This window comes from Phragmites australis, chromosome 2, assembly GCF_958298935.1.
Source record: "Phragmites australis chromosome 2, lpPhrAust1.1, whole genome shotgun sequence".
Classification (NCBI taxonomy): Eukaryota; Viridiplantae; Streptophyta; class Magnoliopsida; order Poales; family Poaceae; genus Phragmites; species Phragmites australis.
The window spans coordinates 26456919-26481102 of NC_084922.1; the positions used below are offsets into that span (position 1 = coordinate 26456919).

Consider the following 24184-nt stretch of genomic DNA (forward strand, 5'->3'; position numbering starts at 1 on the left):
GACCGACGCACCACGGCATGAAGTGGCACCTGGGGACCAGCACCGCGTCGTACCACCCGCACGTCTCCTTGACCGCCACCGTCGACTGCTCCACGCACGCGCAGCACAGAAGCTGCGCCGCATCCACCGAGTGGATCGACGACGAGGCGCCCATTTCTGTCGGCGTGGCCGGTCTCTTCTTCTTCAGGTCGTCGTTCGTTCGGCCCGGCCAGGTCAGGTCTAGCAATGCATGGGCTCTTGCCTTCGTGGTGAACCGATCGATCGAGTACTTGATGTGTTTGTGAAGCACGACAAACAAGGGCTGACTTGGCTGCCCACTGAGATAAGTGACAAGCAATGCCACTTAGAAATAAAGCTGCAAGAAGGAGAGCCAGCTATCTACTTCAAGTCTGAAGCCTCAACAGATTTCTTTTTCAGGAAAAGGGAACTGATTGATGTTCTGATTAGAGTAACACACATGGTGTTTGAGTTGAGCCCATGTATATCGTCAGACTTGGACTAATCAACAAGGGTTGGGTTGGAAGAAGCAGCACACAGCCGGATTGATCGATGGCAGGCAGTTTCAAAGTCTCCCGCCCCAACGATTTACGATATGGATGCCAACACCTTGGTCACCATCCGGATAACGAGAACAACAGGCAGCGTCAGCGTGGAAGCAGCTTATAGATTTCGATTTGTTTCAACGAAAATATTGTATTGGACCCAGTTTTGGCGTGCCAAATTCACAGGTCTTTTGCACCGTGGTTTAGGTTCCCAGCTAGCATAGCAGAAGGCTTTCTCTGGGCTTTAATTCGGCCGGCCGGTCCAATGGATTTTGCTTCTTTGATATTTCTTTTATTCCATTTGGATGGAGACAGTCGTGTGAAGGTGCAACTTGTTCTGCAACATTGCGAATTTGATCCTGTCTCAAAGTAAAAAAAAAAAAAGAAATAAAAAGATTTACAGTTGTACCACCTTAGCTATCTTGGCGTAGTTGAGCAAGCAAAATCATAGGTACAAAATAGAGAACAAGGAGTAATTTATAAGTCATATCTTAGGTAAGTGACCGTCTCTCAACGATTTGTGGATCCAAATTAAATAGCTTCAGAAAGAACTTGAAAGTCAAGAGACATCTTTTTGTACGGATTGCCCATGACTTGTCTATCTAAGGTTTTATAATGGGGGAATATATATATATATATATGTGTGTGTGTGCCATTGGGATCGTTGCTTTACTCATGTAGCATCCACACGAATAATTATTCGTGTGTATGTGTCACTGGAATTTGTGTGTGACACTAGCCTCGGCGTGGGCACACACAAATTCAAGTGGCTTATACACAAATAGCGAGCTTAGGATGGCACTGGCAAAACTGCGAACTCCCAATGGCATGCACACAAATATCCCATTATAATGTGATAACGGTTCCTGAACCACGACCAAAGAAGAACTAGATGTCATGCCGGAATATACAGTATCAGGCTACGGCGCTCAACAAGCAGGCAAGCACCTTACAGCTACATCAGTGCAGTCACAGTCAGCTGGCTACCAGGTTGCCGCCACCGCGCGCCCCCTGATGTCAACCATGCATGACTATGATCTGGCAAGTGTACCACCACCTGAAAGTGAGCCCTGTTACCCCCATCATTGGCACCTGTGCCATAACTGACCTGCTGCCCTCAAGCACTATGGAATGCTGATGGTGACGACGGAGACCGCGGAGATGATCTTTGGTCAATTGGCCCCTTCTGCTTTTTCTCTCCACACGACAATTAATTACAAAGCACCGACAGTCGGAATAAGAGATCAGAGAGTCATACACGGGCTCTTCAGTCTTACCTATCGATGATTCTCCAGGAAGAAACTGCTCCTAAGCATTGGTCTGAGCATTGTTGGCAGAATAACCAAAACCCTGTTTAATCCCCCCACCTTTCAAGTCAATGTAGCAAGAGTTGTAGATATTGAGAGACGGCTAAAAGCTAAGCGACAACAAGAGAAATTTTTCACATCGCAAATGATCAGTGGAATTCCAATCATCCACGTGCCGTTACCACGGCATAGGGTGCTCAGATGGCATGGTAGCTGCAGAAGCCTAGGCTTGAATTGGTCATGGTGAACAGAAGAGCACCATGAGTCTCACTGCCGCTTTCCGCTGGGCCTTGGGGACTGGCGATATGGAGAAGCGTGCGGCCCGTACGAGAGGCTCCTCATTGGCTGCTGTCCGTTCCGTGCAAAGGTGCTCCGTGCCTTCATGCTTTGGCTGCCATGTGGGCTGGCAAGGGATGCGGCACGCTCATGTTGCCTGGACTGGAAGAAGTGGGAGGAGCAGGCCATGTCCTTGAGGTTCTGGAGAGGCTTCAGAACTTCCACCACTTGGCTCATGAGAGGCCTGACCTTGGGGTCACGGCTGAGGCAGGCATGGGCTAGCTGAGCCGTCTTCTGAGCGCCTTTTATGGAGAAGTTCCCCTCCAAACAGGGATCCACAAGCTTATAGAATCGGCGCCTTTCTCCGAGATATGGGCGCGCCCATTCAATCAGGTTGTGCTCCCCGTTTGGCCTGTTCTTGTCCATTGACCTTCTACCAGTCATCATCTCTAGTAGCACCACCCCAAAGCTGTATACATCGCTCTTTGATGTCAGGTGACCTGGACAAGAAAGGAATCGTGTAAGCAGTAGGAAGTACAAGCGACGATTTATGTCCAAACTCGATATTCATTCAGCTTTGTGTGTGCATGTGCGTGTGTTTGTGTGTGTGACACACACAACTTCAGCGTACCCAGAATGCATTGAAGTTTACAACAGATCAGCGCATTATTTCAACACAATATATATGGCTGGCTGGCTGACATTTTTATAGAACAAATAAGGACAACAGAATGAAAGATTTACTACAAATTTGAAGATAAATTAAGCAATATCACAATTGATCAACTCACCTGTCATTACATACTCAGGAGCGGCGTATCCATATGTTCCCATGACTCTAGTTGATACATGTGTCTTATCACCCTCAGGACCATCTTTAGCAAGTCCAAAATCAGAGAGTTTCGCGTTATAGTCCTGAAAAAATATGTTTAGAAAACAAGCGAGTGCAATTGTTTGAACGAATATAACCAGTGTGTTTGAATATAGTTGCATACCGCATCTAAAAGAATATTGGATGTTTTGAAATCCCGATATATCACTGGTCTTTCAGCTTCTTCATGAAGAAAAGCAAGGCCTTTGGCAGCACCAAGAGCAATTTTCATTCTAATGGCCCATGGGAGAGGCAACGACTCTATTCAATACAACAATTACCCCAAAATAATTATTAAATGGGTATGTGACAGTCCAAGATAGAATTATGACAAAAACAATACAATTTAACATTGGTCAAATTTGGCACATAAACATCATCTTATTAGCAATAGCAGCAATACAACAGTAAGAGGAGGAAACTATTAGAAAGTCAAAACCTGATCAGTTGCACTCAAGCCATTCAATTAATAATTATAGAGCGCTAACAAGAGATAATGTAAAATTGGAAACATGTAAGGCCACCTAAAGTCCTTATTGATGGTTAGAAATTAAAACAAAGCAATAGACGAGAAACAACATAACACCTCAGTCACTTCCTCATGAATTCTTATATTAGTACATGCTACGACAAGGCTAATACATACAACCCACTGGCCAACTAAATCCCCACATAAAGTATGGAATGTTCGATACAAATAACCCGCTGGTCAGTTAAAGTGCTTGTGCCACATGTGTTAACCAAAACAAAAGTGCTGGTGACACAGGTCTTAAAGTATCGCATTGTAGCTATCATCATTGGAAAATAAATGCTAGCATCCATTAACTAAAAGGAAGGGGGGAAATAACAGCAGCAAAAATGATACATAAAATGGATAAAAGGTAAGATCAAAAGATACTTACTCCTAAAAAGATGATTCTCCAAACTTCCACGGGGCATAAATTCATATACAAGCAACCTTTGGTCATCTTCAATGCAGTAACCGACTAATTTCACTAGGTGTGGATGATGAAGGTTTCCAAGAAAATCAACTTCTGCCTGTGAACAAACAATGATAGTTTGCTTAATGAACAATACTTTCTCACATGCTGTATATCAAGGAAAGCCAAATACATACCACCCACTCTTTATGCCCCTGCAGCCCATCATGGTTGAGTGTCTTGACAGCAATTGTTAATCCAGTTCCTGGCTTAACAGGAGCAGTTCCATTCTCCTCAATCCACCCTTTAAAGACACAACCGAAACCTCCCTCACCAAGAAGACTCTCAGGTCGAAAGTTTCTTGTGGCACACTTCAGTTCATTGAAAGTAAATCTACGCAGTTGGAAAGCTAGTTTAAGTTCTTCTCCAACTATGGAAGAAGGTGAGATACTTCCAGTGTTACTGGTTGTTGTGGAGCCAGAGGCTGGTGGAACTGATTGGTCCTGGCAACCATCAGTTGCTGGTTTGATTTCTGCACATGTAGATATATTATCCGTTAGGTGATAAACCCTTGACATAATTCAAACATGACAATGCTGATTAACTTCAAGTAGCTTCACACAAATAATAGCATGCCCTTGTTTCACTGCAAGTGTCTGTAACACATCACAAGCTGGGGACCTATAGTCTAATGTGGTAGGAAAAAATCTAATAACATAAACAATGATAATAGTGGCTTCCCTCATAAACGGACTGTTTTGAAGAAGATGGTTGCACTAGGAAAATTTAGGATTTAGTTCAAACTAAATCGCAAAATCATTTTTTAAGGGAGCTTTATTTACTCTCATCGTTACATCAAGCTTATACAACTGCACAAAATTTCAAAATCATAATGATTTGAATCCAAATCCCCCCGTCCAACCGGGCCATAAATAGTAACAACATGAATGTCCATTATAATTGCTTTTCAACAGACAAGAGAATCTGGAATGAGTTGATCCCATGCGTGATTAAAAGGCATTAGATGCCATGCTGCACCAAATACAATGACATGTTTGGAGTTTTCTATCCTCAGCTTGGGTTTGATGACTCCATATGCATAACTATCCACACTGCTTGTTGGAGATAATTTATTTGAAGAACACAACATAGCATCAACCCTAGAGAAGCCCATCACATAGCCAAACCATTCCCAACAGGCAGCAGTTCTACTGAAAAACTGTGCCTGTCAGTTCAAAAAGAAAAATGTGCGGGTGATCCACCACACCGAAGGCATGCCCCTTGGCCATGAGGTCCAGCCGTCCAGGCGAGGCCCCACATCACACAGGCTGATAAGCGAGGCTGCCAGGTGGCCTGAACACTCCGCAATCTGAAGGCCAGCAACGCCACTGCCTGAAGGGACTGCACATAGCACAAGAGGCAAGTGTACGACACACATGCTGATCAGCGAGGCTGCCAGGTGGTTTAAACACTCCTCTGCAAACTGAAGGCCAGCCATGCCCATCCCGAAGGGACTGCACATAGCACAAGAGGCAAGTGTTGAGACTTGAGAGCAAAAGTTGCAGCAGCGCACCTGGCGAGATTCTCCACCAAAACCCCAAAATTCCCCCCTGCATCTTACTCACACACCCATACTCCTCTCCACCGCAGAATTCAACCCAGATGGCAAGCAGCATTGGCGGCGGCAGGATCAACCATACCGAAGACGACTAGTCGGCCATGAGGTCCAGCCATCCAGGTGAGGGGCCCAAATCACACAGGCTGATCAGCGAGGCTGCAAGATGGCATGAACACTCCCCTCTGCAATCTGAAGGCCAGCCACGCCGCAGCCCAAAGGGACTGCACATAGTACGAGAAGCAAGTGTCGAGACTCGAGAGGAAATGTTGCAGCAGCGTGCCCAGCAAGGTTCTCCGCCCCATCTTACTCGCTCAGCTGTACTCCTCTCCACAGCAGAAAGATTCAACCTGGATGGCAAGCAGCATTGGTGGCAGCGGCAGTGGCAGGGGCGGTCACTTGCCACTATGGGTTCCGGCAGAGGGACCGAGGGCTGTTCAGTCAGCTAGGGCTTGAGCCAGTGCTTCAAGTTCCAGCAGTGCGAGCTGTGATCACCCCATGCTTGCTTTGCTGGTGATAGGAGAAATTCTTATGACATAAACAACAAAAATAGTGCCTTCCGTCGTAGAAATGGGGTGCCTAGATGAGGACAGTTGCTCTGACATTTTTAGGATTTAGTTCAAACTAAATCCTAAAATCCAAAGGATTTGAATCCAATTCCCCAGTCCAAAAGGACCCTAAATAGTACTAAAATGAATATCCATTCTTTTTTATCAACAGACAAGTGGTTCCGACGGATGATTCTGGAATGAGTTAATCCCATGCGTAAATTCCAAGGGATTAGATTCCAATGCTACACTACACGCCATGACATGTTTGGTGTTCCCTATCCTCAGCTTGGCCTGGATGACTATGCATAACTATCCACATTGCTTGTTGGAGTATAATTTAATGTTTCGTCCGACATTTCAAGTGTGTATTATGTAAACAAACTATTTTACGTGGTTCAATATTTTGAGTGTGTATTACATAAACATGTGGCTCAGTTTTAACTAGTACGTTTGTGGCCTAAATAAACCAATGAGAGCACTTCCTATTTTAGTTACCATAAGTAATGAGGGTATCCCAACTTGAGAATTCCACTTGACACTCACTCAAATGTACTCGTGTGTCCATATTCCAAGTGTGCACAACTGTAATCCAAACTGTTCAATCCACCAGAACAGGCGTATTATCTAATTGATTACATTCACACCCAAACGTGCCCGCACATCAATCAACGATGTGCATCTACACACATATGAACCAAATACTAAATTTAACCCAATTTGAGCATCCCTCCCACTCCCGCCAACCACAACCCGTCTTGCAGCAAACAAACCAGCCACCCTGCACTCCTGCTTCCACCAAAGAACATCTCCTATCACCAACAAGCCACAAAGCCTACTCCCTTATGAGTGGCGTAGCGCCTATCAGCCCATGCCCATCAATGGCAGCATTCCAGGATTCCAGCTCATTGACAGACAAGAGCACAGCACGCAGCTCACATAAGCTTATCTACCAACGTACGAAAGTAAAACAGAACGATGCCATCCAGGCAACCCGCCCCACACCAACCACTCTGTCCAACTCACACCGTCACACGGTTAAGTTGTACCACCCACCAGAGACCTCAGTGCACACCAATAAACATCCAATCTCATCATGCAATCCTCCCATGGTCCCATCAACATCAACTTAACCCAAAAAGAAACAGGCAAACAGCCATGCTTCCACCATCTCTCTGAAGCGCTCAGGCTGAATTCCCTGGCAACCGTGCACACAGGCAAAGCAAGCTTGCGCCTAGACAAGCATGAAATCCCGCGATGGGGAAAGCGAGAGCAGCAGGAAGCAGACAAGCTAAGCAACCAAGCAAGCACGTACGAGGAAGCTGAGAAATAAGAGCATTTCTTACCGCCGCCGCCGCGAGCGCTGGCGCCGCCGCTGGTGGAGGAGTCGACCTTGGCGCGCGACGACATGCAGCCGCGGAGGCGCGGGAGGCGGATCCAGCACCCCTTCACAGGCGCCGCGTCCTCCTCCGCCGCCGCAGCCTTCCCCGTCCCCTTCCGCCGCCCCTTCGCCCCGCGCCGCTTCCCCTCCTGCTTCCCCATCGCCTCTCTCTCCCCGAACAAAACACCCACAGCGCCCCCACCACGAGGTCCTCTCGTCAGCGCGGTGGAATGGGAAGCCGCAGCGCGCGGCCTCCGGCGAGCGCGTGCGCGGGCATGGTGAGGCTCGCGGCGAACGGGGCGGGGCCGAGCGAAGCGGACGAGTGTGAAGGGGGTTGTGGAGGTGTCGGGGCAGGGGCAGGGGCGGGCAGTGGAAAGGGAGAGGATTCGGGCAGGCCGGGCAGGGGCGTGGGAATTTGGCAAAGGCCGAGGGCGGGGACGGGTGGGCTCTTATGGGGTGCCCTCGGCTAACAGAGAGCTGCCGTTTCTGCAGAATGCCCCCTCAAGGTTTCAATATTTTCCGGCAACATATTTTGCGCACGTAGACATTGAGGGCATGTTCGGTTTAGTTTCTGCTAGCTTTGGTTATTTAGAAGCAGAAAACTGAATTAAATAAGTTGTTTTTGAAAATATTTTTTGAAAAGTAAAAACTATTATTATTAGAAGCCACAAGCTGATCTAAATAAGCTTTCGTAATTTTGATGAATGATGTTTTGAGAGGTTATCGTATATATTCCATCTGTATCAAAAATCAATTCAGAAATAACTTTGTATAAATAGTTTTTCAACAGCAATTTTTAAAAACAACTTTTGAAAAAGCATCAGCACAACCAAACATACCTTGAGTATAGAGATGGCAATCAGGTATAGTAGGTATGGATAGTACTCATACATACCCATCAATTTTTATTTGTCCACCGGTATACTGCAAACGCCCATGAGCGAAGAGCGAGCACCAAACCTATCACCCACAAATATATTTGTTTACCTGCCGGTCATATGCATATTCAATCGTACACCAAAATCAACATTACATTGTCTGTAATACTTGTGTGTCTATTATCATTGCATCAAACGGTTGTGACCACAGCATTGACAACTTCACCACAATTGGAGCACGAATGGAACAGATTAAAAAAAAGCAAGAACAAAGCATGAACACTGTATAGCATATTGTTCATCTTTATCCTGTCAGCTAAATTGACAAATCATGACTGGATTTTGCAAAAAACTGACATAGCAACATTGATCAATCCATGAGTAAAAACACTATGTATACAATGACTGGATCTTAAAAAACTAGTGAACATTGAGCAATCCATTCATAGTAATACCATGACTAGATCCATTCACAGTAAAAACACCCTGCATACAATAACATGTCTAGGCGTCAGCGTTGGGCTGTTGGCGATGCTAGACATCGGCGTCGATAGGGCCTGAAAGTCGGTGTTGCTTGCGTCATTGTCGATGGGGCTGGGTGGCATAGGGCGGGGAGGGGCGGCGGAGGGATGGGGAGGGCTGGGTGCCTAGGTAGCGGAGGGGTGGGGCTGGCTGCGGCTGTGCGAAGCGAGGCTAGGTGGTGGAGGGGCAGGGCTAGCGACGGTGGGGCTAGGATTTAGGGTTAACACCTAGGCAGCAACGAGCCGTCGAAGTGGATCAATCGATGCCTCTTAAAGAAGAATAGAACATAAGAGAAAAGAATAGATGGGCTTGTAGTCTTCAACCGGCTTGCTTTGCGGGATGGATGGGCTGATAAAAAAAATACCTTGACCTTGTTGGACCGGAGTGGAGGATTGGGTTGTGCTCATCTATCAAAGAGATTATATGGGTAAATGGATTTTATAGGTACGAATATGTCTTACCTATATATGTACCAATCTACCCATCGAGTAGTATTCTTCACCAACGAATGTACCCATGGGTACCAAATATGATCCATATTTGATACTATTAGGGTATTTACTATAGATAAATAGGTAATCGGGTTAAATTGACCTCTCTAGTTAAGTGATGTATCATTGTGCATACTACAACCAATGTTGAATACAGACATAAATGTCAGAATCCAACTCAGATTCGGATATCCGATACAGAAAAAAATTGAACACATGAAATACAACTCAAAAATTCATAGTTCAGAGTATACATAGAGGCTCTAACTTGTGCTCTTTCTGTTCTTTTGTGACCGACAGGACTTACTTGGCGGGATATGCTAACACGAGGATTTATGTGAAGTCGAGATTGGATGCGGGTGTATAAACAATCGGTATCTTCCTGCAGTGTGATTTTGTGACGTAGGTGTTAATGGTTGTGAGTTATGGTAATATGCCGGTATATTGTGTTGGTTTGAATGGTTGACAACAAGTCGTGGCACCACTACTGTTGAGGTGACAAGCATGAATTCATGGAGATTACCACACGGTAGAGCTAAAATATAATGTTTGGACTTTGGAGAGGCTCTAGCTTAATTATATTAGATGGATATTTATGTTTCTTCTCCTTTTCTGTCGCGTGTATGGCCTTTTGTTTTTTGGCGGGAGAGCGATGCGTGAGAGACATTTGAGCCATGTCAAGAGATTCGACATAAGCATGTGAGACCAAATAAGAATGAAGATTTCGTGTGTCGTAGTTTGGAGTGTACCTGGAGGCTCGAACCTCATAAAATGAGTGTCTTCGCTCTTCCTGTTCTGATGTGACCGACGTGGATATTTTGGTGGGATACGGGAACACACCGGGGCATTTACCTGAAGTCAAGGTTGGATAGCTAGGTTGTAATATTATCACTTGGCGAAAAGCATAGAGCGTTAATACGTTGCATTTACTAGCTAGCTAACCGGCCGCAAGAAGCATCCATGAGAGAAGTTCGTAATACCGTTGCAAATATTTCTAACTTTTGTCTTTTAAGCTAACAAGGTAGGCCTAGACATCTCAGAAAAGGTGCATGAACCTAAAAGCAAAATGTTTTACCAAAATATAAAATTTACAACCTTTTGCGGTCCAAGAAAATTGTCCTGCCAAGCAATGTTTTTCATTATTCACCATGATAAGGCTTCGTGCACAATTACAATTATGTATATACATTACTATACAAATAGTTATAAGTGTCGGTTTAAAAACATCGTCAGTGGTGTTTTTGAACCGGTACTGATAATCATATATTATTTGGCACTGATTACTCGGCACTAATAATCAGTACCAGTGGCGATTCGTAACAGATAATCAACACTGATACTGGCACTATCAGTGCCAGTTCCTAATACCAACCGGCACTGATACATATTACAAGGCCAAAAAATATTGGTAATATGCCCTAGAGGCGATCACATATGCAAATTGGATCTGCGAATAAGATTTAATATGATTTAATGTCCATTAGAGTTTAGAGTCATGTTGAGTTTTAATGTAATTAAAGGCCTATTAGTGTACTCTATATAAGAGAAGGCAGGGGCCGTGAGCGCATGGATTGATTTCACCACCAAAACCCTGACTGCCACATCTTCCCAAACTCCCTGCAAAACCCTAGTCGGGCGCACGGTGCTAACACAACGGCCTACGGTATTCCATCCCTGTACATGTGGATACTGTGGAGGCACTAATGCGATTATCGCAGTGCTGATCAACGACAAGGACACTAGAACGGGCTTGACTACTTCCTTATCGCGATCGATGACGTGGTCGAGGCTTCCTATTTATGATCGATGAGGTGGTTGATGTGATCGAGTACTTCCTCTACGTGGTCGAAGCTGGTCGAGGACGTGGTGCCCGTGGTCGGGACTGTTTGGAGCTGGTCGAGGAGTGTGACCACTTGCGCGGGGCTGGTCGCGGATCTAATCGAGAAGCTGCTAGAGGAGTTTGATACGTACAACGTTGGATCGATCTACTCCAACTCTTCTTCCGCTGCACTGCGCGTCAAGTGGTAACAATCTATGATCTCTTACTTGCAAGGTTTACTGGGTGAATGCGGTAGAAAATTTTATTTTTAGGCTAGCCTAGCCAACCCGTCCCCCAACAAAAAAAGCTCACATTTTAGAAATAGAAATGATTTCATCATGTATGCAGCTTGCTCACAGCATTTACATTATTCGATACACGTATTGCGCGGGGCTGATTGCGGATCTAATCGAGAAGCTGCTAGAGGAGTTTGATGCGTACAACGTTGGATCAGTCTACTCCAACTCTTCTTTCACTGCATTACGCGTCAAGTGGGAACAATCTATGATCTCTTACTTGTAAGGTTTCCTAGATGAATGTGGTAGAAAATTTTGTTTTTAGGCTAGCGTAGCCAATCCGTCCCCCAACAAAAAAGCTCACATTTTAGAAATAGAAATGATTTCATCATGTATGCAGCTTGCTCACAGCATTTACATTATTCGATACACGTATTTCAGCACGTATGCAGCTTTCTCACAGCATTTACATGATACATGTATCAGTGAAACAAAATCAATCCAACACTACAACATAGAAATTCCAGGGCACACGACCAAATTCTTCCTGTGCTTACCTACTAGTCATAGATATGGAGACTGCATTGCACTTAACAAGACATCAAACAAATGACAACACAAAAAATCTTTGTTTTCATCCCTGTCCTTGCCTAAAAACAATTTTTTTCTTCCCATTTCATCGGAATTCGTAGCTAAGAACTCATTGGATTCCAATCCCCAATCACACAGATGTACACTGCAATGTACAGATATATCCCAAATAAAGAAGGGTTAGAAATGATTTTATCAAGAGAAAGGAAAGACGAGACGACCAAGAAGAACCCACCTAATGCAAATGGGGAGGACGACATGGAGGAGCTGTACGACTCACCGCATGACAAAGGATCCACAAACAGCGACACCATGCCATTTCCTCTGCCGTCGCCGCATCATAGGTCCTCTGCCACCATGGGCCTCCGCTCGCTTTTCTCGGCCAGATTCACATGAGCAGCAACTCCATGGCCGCAAAGGAGGCCGCCATGGTGGAGCATCAGAGGGGCATGGGCGATGAAGAGGCCATCGTTTGGAGGAGGCACGGGCGAAGGAGGCCACCGCCACATCCGCAAGGGTGTTTCGCGGATTCGAAACATGCGCTTTTGTATTCGAATAGCCGTAGATGTATATTGCTGCATCGTGGGCGCGCCAGTATATGCACAATGTACGAAAAGAAGCAAAGATAATTGTAATAGAAACACATAACTTTATTCGTTCATTATCGAAATCATAAAGTACAGTTTCATCCGATTACAATTGCTCACACACACGTATAACACACACGCTACTGACTAAGTCTTCAAGCAATCATCTGTCTTGGTTCCCGTGGTCTCGCAAGACCTCCGGTTAATTACATCTGGCTTCCCGAACAATCTCCTATTAAGCTGGGCTTATAGTCGTTATCTGGTGGTCGTCTTTGAGTTTGCAAGGCTGTAGTCACACGCATCAAAACATAGCAAAGTAAGTGTTAGAAAGAAAGCAGACAACGGGACAAACAGTCTAGCATGAGCTTTATGGACTGTTTATATATCTCGGGTTATCATCGGCCACGTAGGCCTCAGAATCTATAGCCCTCATCATCAGCCGTAGCCTCATGTACTACAAAAGAATAGAGGGGTAGAGAGTCTAGTTACACGGCAATTCACTAGCTACAACCTCGTGGAAGCTCGGTGAAATGCAGCGTTTCTAAACTCCTATCTACAACCCCTAACTTCGACAACATCCCACACGCAACTCAGCCACGAAGGCTAATGCCATACAGGCAAAAAGGGTAATAACTGCAAAGGCAACCAAGAAGATTACTGCCTTGCCAGACCTCAATGTCATCATTGGCCACGACACTCAACCATAACCCACAAGTATCAGAGGTAAGTTATCCCACAACAGCTAATCATCAAAGCACCAATTCTCCCAAATTTGACTTATCATTTTGCTGGTCAGACAGAAAAGGAGCAACCTTAACATAACCATTTATCCAACAAAAAGAAGACATCATCTCTATGGCATTGCCACCATCAGGCTTATAACCAACCAAGCCATAGCAATAACACACGGCATGGTCAGAGATCAAAGCCAATAGCAGCAAGACCACCATACTCAATTATGAACACCTCGGCACAGGCGAATAGCCGGTCGGGTTCCATTATGAACACCTCGGCACAGGCAAACATACGCACTGACACGACATGAACGCCGGTTGGCATCACCATGCACACGGCACAAACACAGCGCTGAAGCGCTGGCTGGCCAAACCACACGCATGGATATGGCGCCGAAGCGCCGGCTAGCCACCTCTGTAGCAGCAAGAAGGAAGGGAAGGAGGCAGCTATTGCGGAGACCTACCAGCGAGTACGACGGCCATAGCTCTCTAGTGAAGCTAAAACATGACGACAAAGATGTGGATTGAAAAAAAGGGGGAGAGCTCTCCTCTCTCTCTCTCTCTATCATCTTCTCTCCTCTCTCCTCTCTCTATTCTTGCACGGATCCTCCCCCTCCCCTCCACGGGCACCCCCTTCCCGGTTATATAGCTGCGGTGGGCAGGGGGGGCTCCCACGCGGAGGGTTCGGATCGATTCAGTTGGGAGTGAGGATGAGCATGGTGGGGAGATAAGGTAGGGCGAGCAGCTCGGGGGGTAGCACGGCTTGGGCGTGCGGGGGGCACTTGCTTGGGTGCTAGGCCTGGGGAGCAGAGAAAAGGGGGAAGGGGAGAGGAGAGACTAGGGAAGGAGAGAGAGCTAGCTCAGCCGGGCGCACGTGCGGTGGCGCGGCTCGGGAGCGCAGGTGAGCGCGGCGCGAGAGGGGGCGGCGGAGCATGCGAGGAAGGGAAGAAGCATAGTGGTCCGGGTGCCCTAGGGCGATGCGGCGCATGGTGAGATAAGAGGCGGCACAGCTGGGTCAGGCCGGGCTAGTGCGGTGGGGAAAAGGAGCTGAGCCGACTGAGGCAAAAGGCTAGCTGGCTCTCTTCTTTTTTTTTCTCCCTTTTTTTCTTTCCTTTTTTTTATATATGTGTATACATATATCGGGGGGATTGCACATATACACGGCAAAATACCGCCGTATAGAGGGAGGAGCTCGATTAGAGAGAGAGAGAGAGAGAGAGAGAGAGAGAGAGAGAGAGAGAGAGAGAGAAAGGATAGAGAGAAAGAGCAAATCGAGGATAGAGTGAGATAGGACAGGGAGAGGTGAGGAGATAAGGTCGATGGATGTGCATGTTTATTCACTTTGCCCCTGTAAAATTTCGGATATTTTCAAATTATCAGTGTTAGCCCGTTACACAAACCGACACTGATACTGAGTATTAGTGCCGGTTCATAATCATAAACCGGCATTGAAGTATCAATGTTGGCTAGTAACTAGAATCAGCACTGATACTAAATTACTTACCGACACTGATCGACCGCGGGATGTTAGGAACCGGCACTGAATCAATGCCGGTTTTATTTTAGCCTACACTGATAACTCGGCTCGGATGACCCTTTTTTTGGGGTAGTGACAAGATGTGCAAACTTTTTTATCACTTGTGCTAAGTATTTTGCACCTCCATGTCATTTGTGATAATCTATTTGTACTAAAGCACCGTTTATATAACCATATTCTTTATTCCATAGATTTCATATTACAGGTTTTTATATTGAGGCATATTGTCATTTGTGATAATCTATTTGTACTAAAGCACCGTTTATGTAACCATATTCTTTATTCCATAGATTTCATATTACAGGTTCTTTATTCCACAGGTTTTTATATTGAGGCATATTGTAGTTATTACTGACGCTGCATTTTTATTAATTTAATTAGAGTGCACAAATATCTAGAACTCACCTTGATGTGGCATATTGGCATTCATTATCAATCGAACTTTCCGTGATTGGGAAGTGTAAAATGAAACTGCATTATTTTTGTTTCTATTCATTTATTCTGGAAACGCTTGATCTAAGTCAACAACAAGTACGTTGAGTTTTTTAGCCTTGTATTTGAACTGTTTGTAATATGAAATATTTAAAGTGGCATCAAAAATTGAGAGAGTCTAATGGGAACCTGCACACAAGTAACTGCAACTTCTATGGAGGTCAGATTGGGCGCTCGAAGTTAATTATTAACTCGAACTGTATGGAGGTGGTTTAGACAATGTAGGACGGTGACAACTTAGTAACTAAAGTTTCGGTAACACTCCCTCCGGTCAATATTACTTGACGTTTCCGACCGCTTGTTTAAATTAAGGAACGATCATATTCTGAATTTCTGATGAGCCAGTGATATGTTGTTTCCGATCATTTGACGATTTTGCCCTCGTACCCCTGTCCCACGGTCCTCACTGGCACCTCACCCACCCTCGTCGCCTCCATTCACCATTAGTCGCCTCACACGCCGTCGCCGCCGCCTCACGCGCCACCGCCGTCGCCTCCATTGGCCAGTCGTCGCCTCACACACCGCCATCGTCGCCTCAACAGCCACGCGAGAACGATCTCTCTCACACATCACCTCAATTTAACGCATGCCTCCTGCCCTGCGTCTTCATTGTCCATGGTTGCGGCAATGACAGGGGTTGTGCTGAAGAGCATCAGGGAGAAGGACTTCCTCCAGTGACGCAGGTGACGAAGGCTACTTGTACTTGTAAGCCTCCATCTCCTCCCCTTCCCTACTCCATCTTCGATTTCCATCCCCATCCCCATCCCCATCTCGATTCAGATCCATCCGCTCGATCCATATTTCCATCTTCTGCAACTAGTACAATCCAGTTTGCGGAGTAGTTGATTGATAATGGTAAAGCTGAGATTCTTCAGTTTGATTTGGAATTGCGCTAGGCCTCATTGAGCAACCACATCATGCACATTTTGGCAGCTGTTTCCAGTCTTGGATCATTCCGGCAGAGGATGGCTGCTTTGGCCTTGTAGTTTTAGATCAAGTTGGAGTACAATTTTGGGAGAGAGAATAAATCTTTGCAGTGCTGCACAAAACTACTCATCTGGACACTGTCCTCTCTCTATATGAGTACTCTGCATGTGGTCTTCGTCAGGCATACTGGGGCTTGATGGGGACTGTAATGTGATCCAATTCTAGGCACAATGGGTGTTGGGGAGTAAAAGGAGTAGGTGCCCTGTTGCGAGCAGCAGCTAATACTCGCACAACTACCATATGCGCACTCATTAGCTGAAGAAAGGGTCAATGATGCACAACGAGTAGCTAGGAAGGAGTTATGGAGCATTGGATGAAGTTGTAGCAACAGTTATAAGTTGTTTCAGAATTCATGATCAACCTTGAGTCTAGCACTGTTGTTGTACTCCTTGAGTATTTTCTAGCACTGTTGCTGTATTTTCTGGAAAAGCATGTGACAGAAAGTTATGCTTCTGTAGAGAAAGCATGTCACCAAGTTCTGGAGGTCGAAGAGCACTAGGAGAGATTGATTTGAACGTGGCACCAGATTCTGGAGGTCGAAGAATACTAGGAGAGATTGATTTCAATTTGGCACCAAGTTATGGAGGTTCAAGAGCACTAGGAGAGATTGATTTGAATGTGGAGCTAGAAGAAGAAGTGAATGCTGAATTGCTGATAGGTAAGCTTTCTCATTTTCCTTCCACTTTTGAGATTCCTTACCTTTTTTCTTTATTTATGTTGTGCTGGTGTGATTACTTAACAAGTTTTATTTTTTGTTTCTTTATTCCTTCACATTCTTTATTGATGAAAGAACAATTTCTAAATCTGATTATACAGGTTTTAATCATAGTTTTGGGGCTCCAGATGAAAATACTTTTGATGCTGGGAGTGCTTCGCATGCTGAAAATATTGTATTTAGGAATGAAGTGTCTAAGGACAAACGGAGAAGAATATTTGAATCTTTGCTAGCAAAAGCCAACAATGGAATCCTGAAGCGCCATGTGACAACAGAAGTTTCTGCATCATTTGGAGTACCTATTCGGACGATACAACGCATTTGGAAACAAGGTAAAGATTGTCTTGACCAAGGTATTTTGGTCAATGTTTCTAGTGGAAAGTGCAGATCTGGCCGTAAGAGAATTGAAGTGGATGTATCTGGGATTCGTGATCTTCCATTGTCAAGTCGAACTACGCTAGATGATTTGTGTGCCCACTTACATGTGAGTAAAGGCAAGTTGCTAGCAATGAAACGGGAAGGTATCATAAAACGAGTCTCAAACAGCTTGAATCCGTACTTGACAGAGAAAAACAAGAGGGATAGGTTAAAGTGGTGTATATCTATGCTTGACCCACTGAGTATTCCCAATGACCCAATGTTTAAAGGACTATTCGATTTTGTTTTCATTGATGAGAAATGGTTCAATATTACAAGGAAAACTGAGAGATATTATACAATTCCAGGAGAAGATGAGCCCACACGGACTTGTAAAAACAAGAACTTCATTCCTAAGATCATGATTTTGACTGCTCTTGCTCGACCAAGATTTAATTCTGATGAAAATTGCACATTTGATGGGAAAATTGGGTCCTTCCCTCTTGTGACATTCGAACCAGCTAAGAGATCAAGTGTCAACCGGCCTGCAGGGACATTGGAGATGAAGCCGATCGAATCTATTACAAAGGAAGTCACTCGAACTTTTCTAATTGAAAAAGTCTTACCTGTGATTCGTGCTAAATGGCCACGTGAAGATGCAAACAAACCCATATATATACAGCAAGACAATGCTTGACCTCATATTGCACCTAATGACAAATTATTTTGTGATGCTGCCAAGCAAGATGGGTTTGATATGTCAACCTGCAAATTCACCTGATTTTAACATTTTAGATTTGGGTTTCTTTAATTCTATTCAGTCCATTCAGTACAAGACAACAGCAAAAACAACATCAGAACTTGTAGCTGCTGTTGATAAGATAATGTGTGACTTTTTCTGTCTAATCCAGTGCTGAAAATCTAAAAGCAACCAATAATTATTCTTAGGATTATCATACATTCTGTTCTTACATTCTGTTCATACAATGATTTTATATGTGATAGTTCCAGCATTTCTGGCCCCTGTCTTTCTTTCAATCATGTTCCATCTTAAGGGCAAAACTTGAACACCAAAATCTAAATTGGATTCGACAAATGTAGGACTGATCTGGCCTGGCTCAACCCAATAAGACTGTTTAGGGTGTCAGGCTTTGCAATGCACAGATAGGGCCAAAATTCTGAACTTGTACTTAACATTGATGGAAGTTGATGAAATCTGTGGGCATTGATGGAACTCAGTTCTGAACTTTTACTTAACATTGATATCTCAGCATTGATGGAAGTTGAAAATCTTCAACTGTCATGAACTCAGTTCTGAACTTTTACTTAACATTGATGGAGTAATACTTCATGAGTTGGCATTTTGATATTATGAATCATGCTTTCCAGGAATATTCGGTACATCAGTTGAACAAAATTTTCTTGACACTTCATCTTGTTATGAAGGAAGCCATGAAAGATGGAGGTGACAATGGATACAATATTCCACACATAAAGAAAGGGATGCTAGAAAGACAAGGACAACTTCCTTTGCAGATTAGATGTGATGCCTCATTGGTACAGGAGGCTATGGCGCAGATCAGTGAATAATCCCAACGTTTCTTGTTTGGTTGAGGCTTTTCTAGAATTTGGATGCTGAACATGCAGCAGCAGAATTGTTCTATAAGAAATCAACAAGCACATGTAAAATATCAGCAGCAGCATTGTTCTGTCAGGGACATAAATAGGAGTAAATGATGTCAATGTAAACATGTAAAGATTTTGTCAAGTTTTCTTAACATACTGAAGCAGCATTGTTCTATCATAAATCAACAAGCACATGTAAAGATCTTGTCAAGTTTTCTTGAACTGTCAAGTTTTCTGTGTACTGAACAAGATGAGAACTCCATGGATGAATTTGGTAGCCCTGTGATGGTTATTTGATTTCTTTTCTATTGAGCTCTGTTTTTCTTCGGTTACAACTAATTACTGAAGCAGCTGTTGACTTGGGTTACATCTGTTATGCACACAATTTCAGAACCAAGGGCCATACTACTTGTGACTTGCAGGGTTTTCAGGGCCATTTCACTCACTATCTTTTTGGAAACTTCTTATTTTCATACCCTCCAAATTACTTACAGTAAAAGGTCATAGGAACAATTAGATGTTAATTATTTAGGCCATGCAGGATTAATATCTACAAGTTGCACTAGGAATCAGGCCATAACAGCCTGAACAGCTGTTATGCTGTTGATAAGGCCATGCAGGAGTAAATTTGTCAAATTGTGTCTGTCAAAGGAAAGGTCTAGGGGTAAGCAGACCCTTTGAACTATGTTGGCAAAGCTTCACATAAGGAGTACAACCTTGAGCATTTCCCAGTAACATTGTCGCGTATTCAATGTGTTCAGAGAACAGAAATTCAGAAGCATTTCTTTTCGCACATGTTTGGCCTATCCCCTTCAGTTAGCCAGGCCATATCACTCTTAACTAAACACAGGTCAGGCCATGAGTAACTTTATTTGGATCTAGTGAACATGGAAGTTACTCCTATGTAACATCTGCATTTCAGTGACCAATTGATTGGTGGACCCTGGTTCTTTCATCTGTTCAGTGCTCATCCTGATACCACCTCCTCCATATGCATGCTCACTTAACATGTCTGAATCCATCAAGAAAAAACAAGAAACTATCATCTGCTGGGAACTGCACTTAGAGGCAAAGAAAGTTACTCGTAGAACCTGCTGCAGTCCACAGCACCTGAACTTCACAAAACTGAACTCCCTGTACTTTCTGCTGAGTACTCCGTATTACTGAAAGGTCGCATACATGCAGCAGTCAACAAGGCTTCTCCTAATGGCGATAGTCCTATCCATTCGATTCAGGCACAATCCGTCACGCGCTGCCGCCACGCGCTGTCGCCGCTTACTGCCGCTGCCGTGGTCTACAGCCACGATCCGTCGAACCCGGCCGGCCTTCGCATGTCTCCGCCGTGCGTGCGGCATGATGAGCCAGTGTTGCGGCCGGCCGGAAGGGGAGGCGCAGCAACCGTGCGTGCGGGCAATGGCGACAGCGGAAGCAAGGAGGAGCGCGGTGTCCAGCAAGGCCGCGGCTCGTCGAGGGGCGTGTCTGTGAGCGCGGCCGCCGAAAGTGATGCGGTGGTGCTGAAGGGCTCGTCAGGGGCAAAAGTGGAAGAAAACCGTTCGGACATGGAAAACGTCAAGCTTTTTTGAACTTTCTCAATCTCTCCCGGACGTCAAGTAATATTGACCGGAGGGATTATAACGGTGTAAATTTCTAGCTAGATGTTTTGATCATGTAATAATAGATCACTGTTCGTGGGAAAGTAATATTGTATCTCATGTGTTAGGAGCACATGTAGAGGGATCTTAGACATGTGTCTGGACAGGAGATCCTTTGAACTTTATTGCGTCTAGGTTAATAGATGATGTAACTATATTTGATAATCACTAAAGTAGTCATGAAGGCATTTCCTAAAAAATGCAACTTGTATTGTTCAGGACGGGAAAGCAAAATATATATCGAAGTGCCAAGGTTCCTCCTGCAATTTAACACCTCCGTGTGAGGATATGGCCTCACATCCACCGTCCAATTTACATCCAACTGACAGAACCGCATCCGCATAGAAACTCCCAAGAGTGCGGCCACCGGGCAAACTACCCGTTGTGCGGCCTTGTGTTCTGCAGTACGAAAAAGCATTTCTCACAGGTTCTAACGACAGTGCCGCAATTGCGTCCACCCAGCCGATAAGTGGGGCTAGGAAGGGGGACCCTGCGAGCCAGTTACAGCGCTCGCGTGCCTCCTGAGGGGGCCCATCGGTTTGGAGTGCCATGCGTGCATGTACCGTAACAAAAGGGTTTAATTCGGTCCCTGCCTAAAACTTAAATCCTTATGTCATTAGATCCTACATGTTAGTGATTGGAATGAGTTCACGTGTTATAGATACACGATGATATATTAGAGATTTGTGAGTTTAGTGATGGTATATAAGGAATTGTCCTCATCAAGTTATATGTAAACTTGCTAATGAACTCTTAATATATTTTGCTATCAGACATTTATTTTTAAAGTTACCATATAGTCAAAAGTTGCTATATAGTCTTCACATAAGTTGTTACACAATATATACTAAAGTTGGTAGCACATCAAAAGTTGCTACAGAAGTCTCCACATAGGATAATATAAAATATTAACTAAAGTTGCTATCTTATATGAAGTTGTTACCAAATATTTACTGAAGTTGTTACATAATCTCCACATAAGTTTTCTACTAAACATAAGTTTACACATATTCAAGTTATTCAGATAAACTAGCAAGGTACTATACATCTATCTTTATGTTGCAAATTGCTACATTCTTAAGAGTGAGTGGCTACTGATATTTTGTTCAAATTTTCACCCTTTAGTTAATGGCTACTAGATTCTAATAGAAGTCCATACTTAACTTTCATCAAAATTACTAGGTTTCTAGCTGCAACTTATTATAAACTGCTAACAATTTCCTCAATAAACTTATCATATGTGACTTTCAAGTAACTTATATATAAGTTGCTACTAATTTTGTGTATAATTTGTTAGTAGAAACATGTCTCACCAAAATATATTCAATATGTGTCTCATTTTATTAAACTCATCATATCAGATGTAATGTGTAAACGAAACTAAAAATGGATATCATATGAGAAAGTTATGCTCATTTAAAATAAATACCATGAGTAGTACTAGTATAACAAAGAAAATCGTCTGTTAGAGCTTGAGTAGTATGTCTTGTGCTTGTCTTCTTGTGATTTCACTTTAATTACAAAGGTTTGGATAGGGTGAATGTGCGGGCACAAAAACTATTGAAAATGATGGGAGGCCGAAAACGAAATGATGATAGATCGCGCGTTTTACAAGATCCGATCTTAAAAAGTCGTGGCTTAACACGGTCCAAAAAAGTCTGTTTATTTTACTTCTCTGGACACCTCTTTTTCCGTTTAATCTGTGGAGACTCTACGTGGCTGTTTTGATCATGTGGTTCATGTGAGATTCCATTCTGATTATAAAATCATGAAAAAAGGGAAACATCTTCACCAGAAACTTATGAAGATTGTGAAGGAAGGCAACATTTACGTGTCATCTTGTTAAGAAGGGCATGCTCACCAGATATACATCTCGTTGTCCGAGCACCTTGATCATGGACATTGCTATAGCCTAGTGGGCAAATCAGTACTAAATTAGCTATCTGGCAGTTGCTCTTCCCACTCGACTGGCACTCGCAGGCCCAGTCCAACAGGTACTCTGCTTGCTTCCAATCATTTCATCTTGATTTCATTTCCAGTTCCAGTTCAGTTCCAGTTCCAAGGCAATAGGTGCTTCATCGAATCTTTTCATGTCCTCAGCATCATGATCAATAGGTTTTTCACAAACCCTATGGCTGAAGCAGACACTATCTACATCTTGCCTAGAGAGCGTTGTATAGGAAGTGAACACTTTAGAGAAGTTTGCCCTCCAAATCATACAATTGTACCATCTGGGTGCTCCAAATAAAGAACATTTCAATGACTCGAGTGCAAACGATCGTTGGCATCATAGTCACTTGAAACTATCTCATGGAGTTGAACATAATGGTCTTCTAACCTGTCTGAACAAACATGAAAAAACAAGGAAAGATTAGTCTCATCAACATTTTAAAGAAAAAACAGGAGGCCATATAACATAATGTAGTTGACTAAGAAAACCTTCAATCAGACTTTGCTCAATAAAAGAATATCCATGGTGATTCATATGGACATGAACAACACAATTGAGGAAAAAGAGGTGGAAATAAATGAAGTAGAAGCAAACCTCTCGAAGCACAAACAAGCATGACAAAAGTAGTAATCAAAGTCTACCTCCATACTAACGGCCAAGTTAGCTGTGTGGTTCTATTGGTGCAAAAGTGTATTCTTGTGATATATTTTCGCATGTAGTTGCGGTTTTGTGAAAGTTGCTCTTTTCTTTTCCTCTATAGAAATTTTAGGATTCCCTTTTCCATTATATTTTTATGATTTAATGATCATTGTCTTGAATATGAAAAGAAATTTGCAATCTGCAGGTGCATGTAAAAAGGCAAAACTGCATACACCCCCCCCCCCCCCAAAGTTCAATCCCTATCGCAAATAGCTCTCTCGACAAGTTGAATACTTGCCTTCAACACTTGTATCCCTCCTCCCATTGCAAACTAACCCCTGAGGGTATTTGCTAGCGAAGAAGGTGGCTATGGCTGACGGTTCCGGCAACAATAGGTTTTAGAGGTTGTAGGGTGAGCTCCAAGGTGAAGGGGGGCATGAGAAATGCGTGCTTTGGTGTTTTGGTACTTTTGGGTTTTAGTTTGAGCAAGATACATCACGTAAACCAAGTTTGAATCTTTTGATTGCAACCTACGTGTCCTATCAAATACAAACTTTAAAACATGAAGCTATGGTAATACTCAGATGACAAATTGGTGAAAGAAACATGTCCTGATGATACAACATTCCAACGATATAATAACTGCAAGAGAAAAGAACTCTATTGTGACAGTCCAGAGGCAATAGCTTCACCCAATCCTTGTGAAGTGGTTGTTGGCTATCACGCCAAACGACGGTTCTTACTAATACATATATAGTGATGGGAGTGATGAATGGTGCATCAAGGCAAATCACCCAATCAGCCATTGCAATGGTCTCCGTTCTTGTTTGTTTGTCTAACTCACACTTGTAGCCTGCCATCACAACAACCGATTTGAAAAAGGGGGCAACAACTTCATCATAAACTTATG

The 24184-nt window shown here is 43.8% G+C and overlaps 1 protein-coding gene across 1 annotated transcript; it reads right to left on the reverse strand.

Annotated features, from left to right (window-relative positions):
* Positions 1-1726: 1726 nt before the first annotated feature.
* LOC133905806 (serine/threonine-protein kinase PBL34-like) lies at positions 1727-7863 on the reverse strand. The gene is made up of 6 exons (XM_062347576.1): positions 7426-7863; positions 4114-4448; positions 3899-4034; positions 3121-3257; positions 2917-3040; positions 1727-2625 (listed from the first exon to the last, which is right to left on the reverse strand). The coding sequence occupies exons 1-6, from the start codon at positions 7619-7621 to the stop codon at positions 2117-2119; spliced, it is 1437 nt and encodes a 478-aa protein (XP_062203560.1). The 5' UTR covers positions 7622-7863; the 3' UTR covers positions 1727-2116.
* Positions 7864-24184: the final 16321 nt, after the last annotated feature.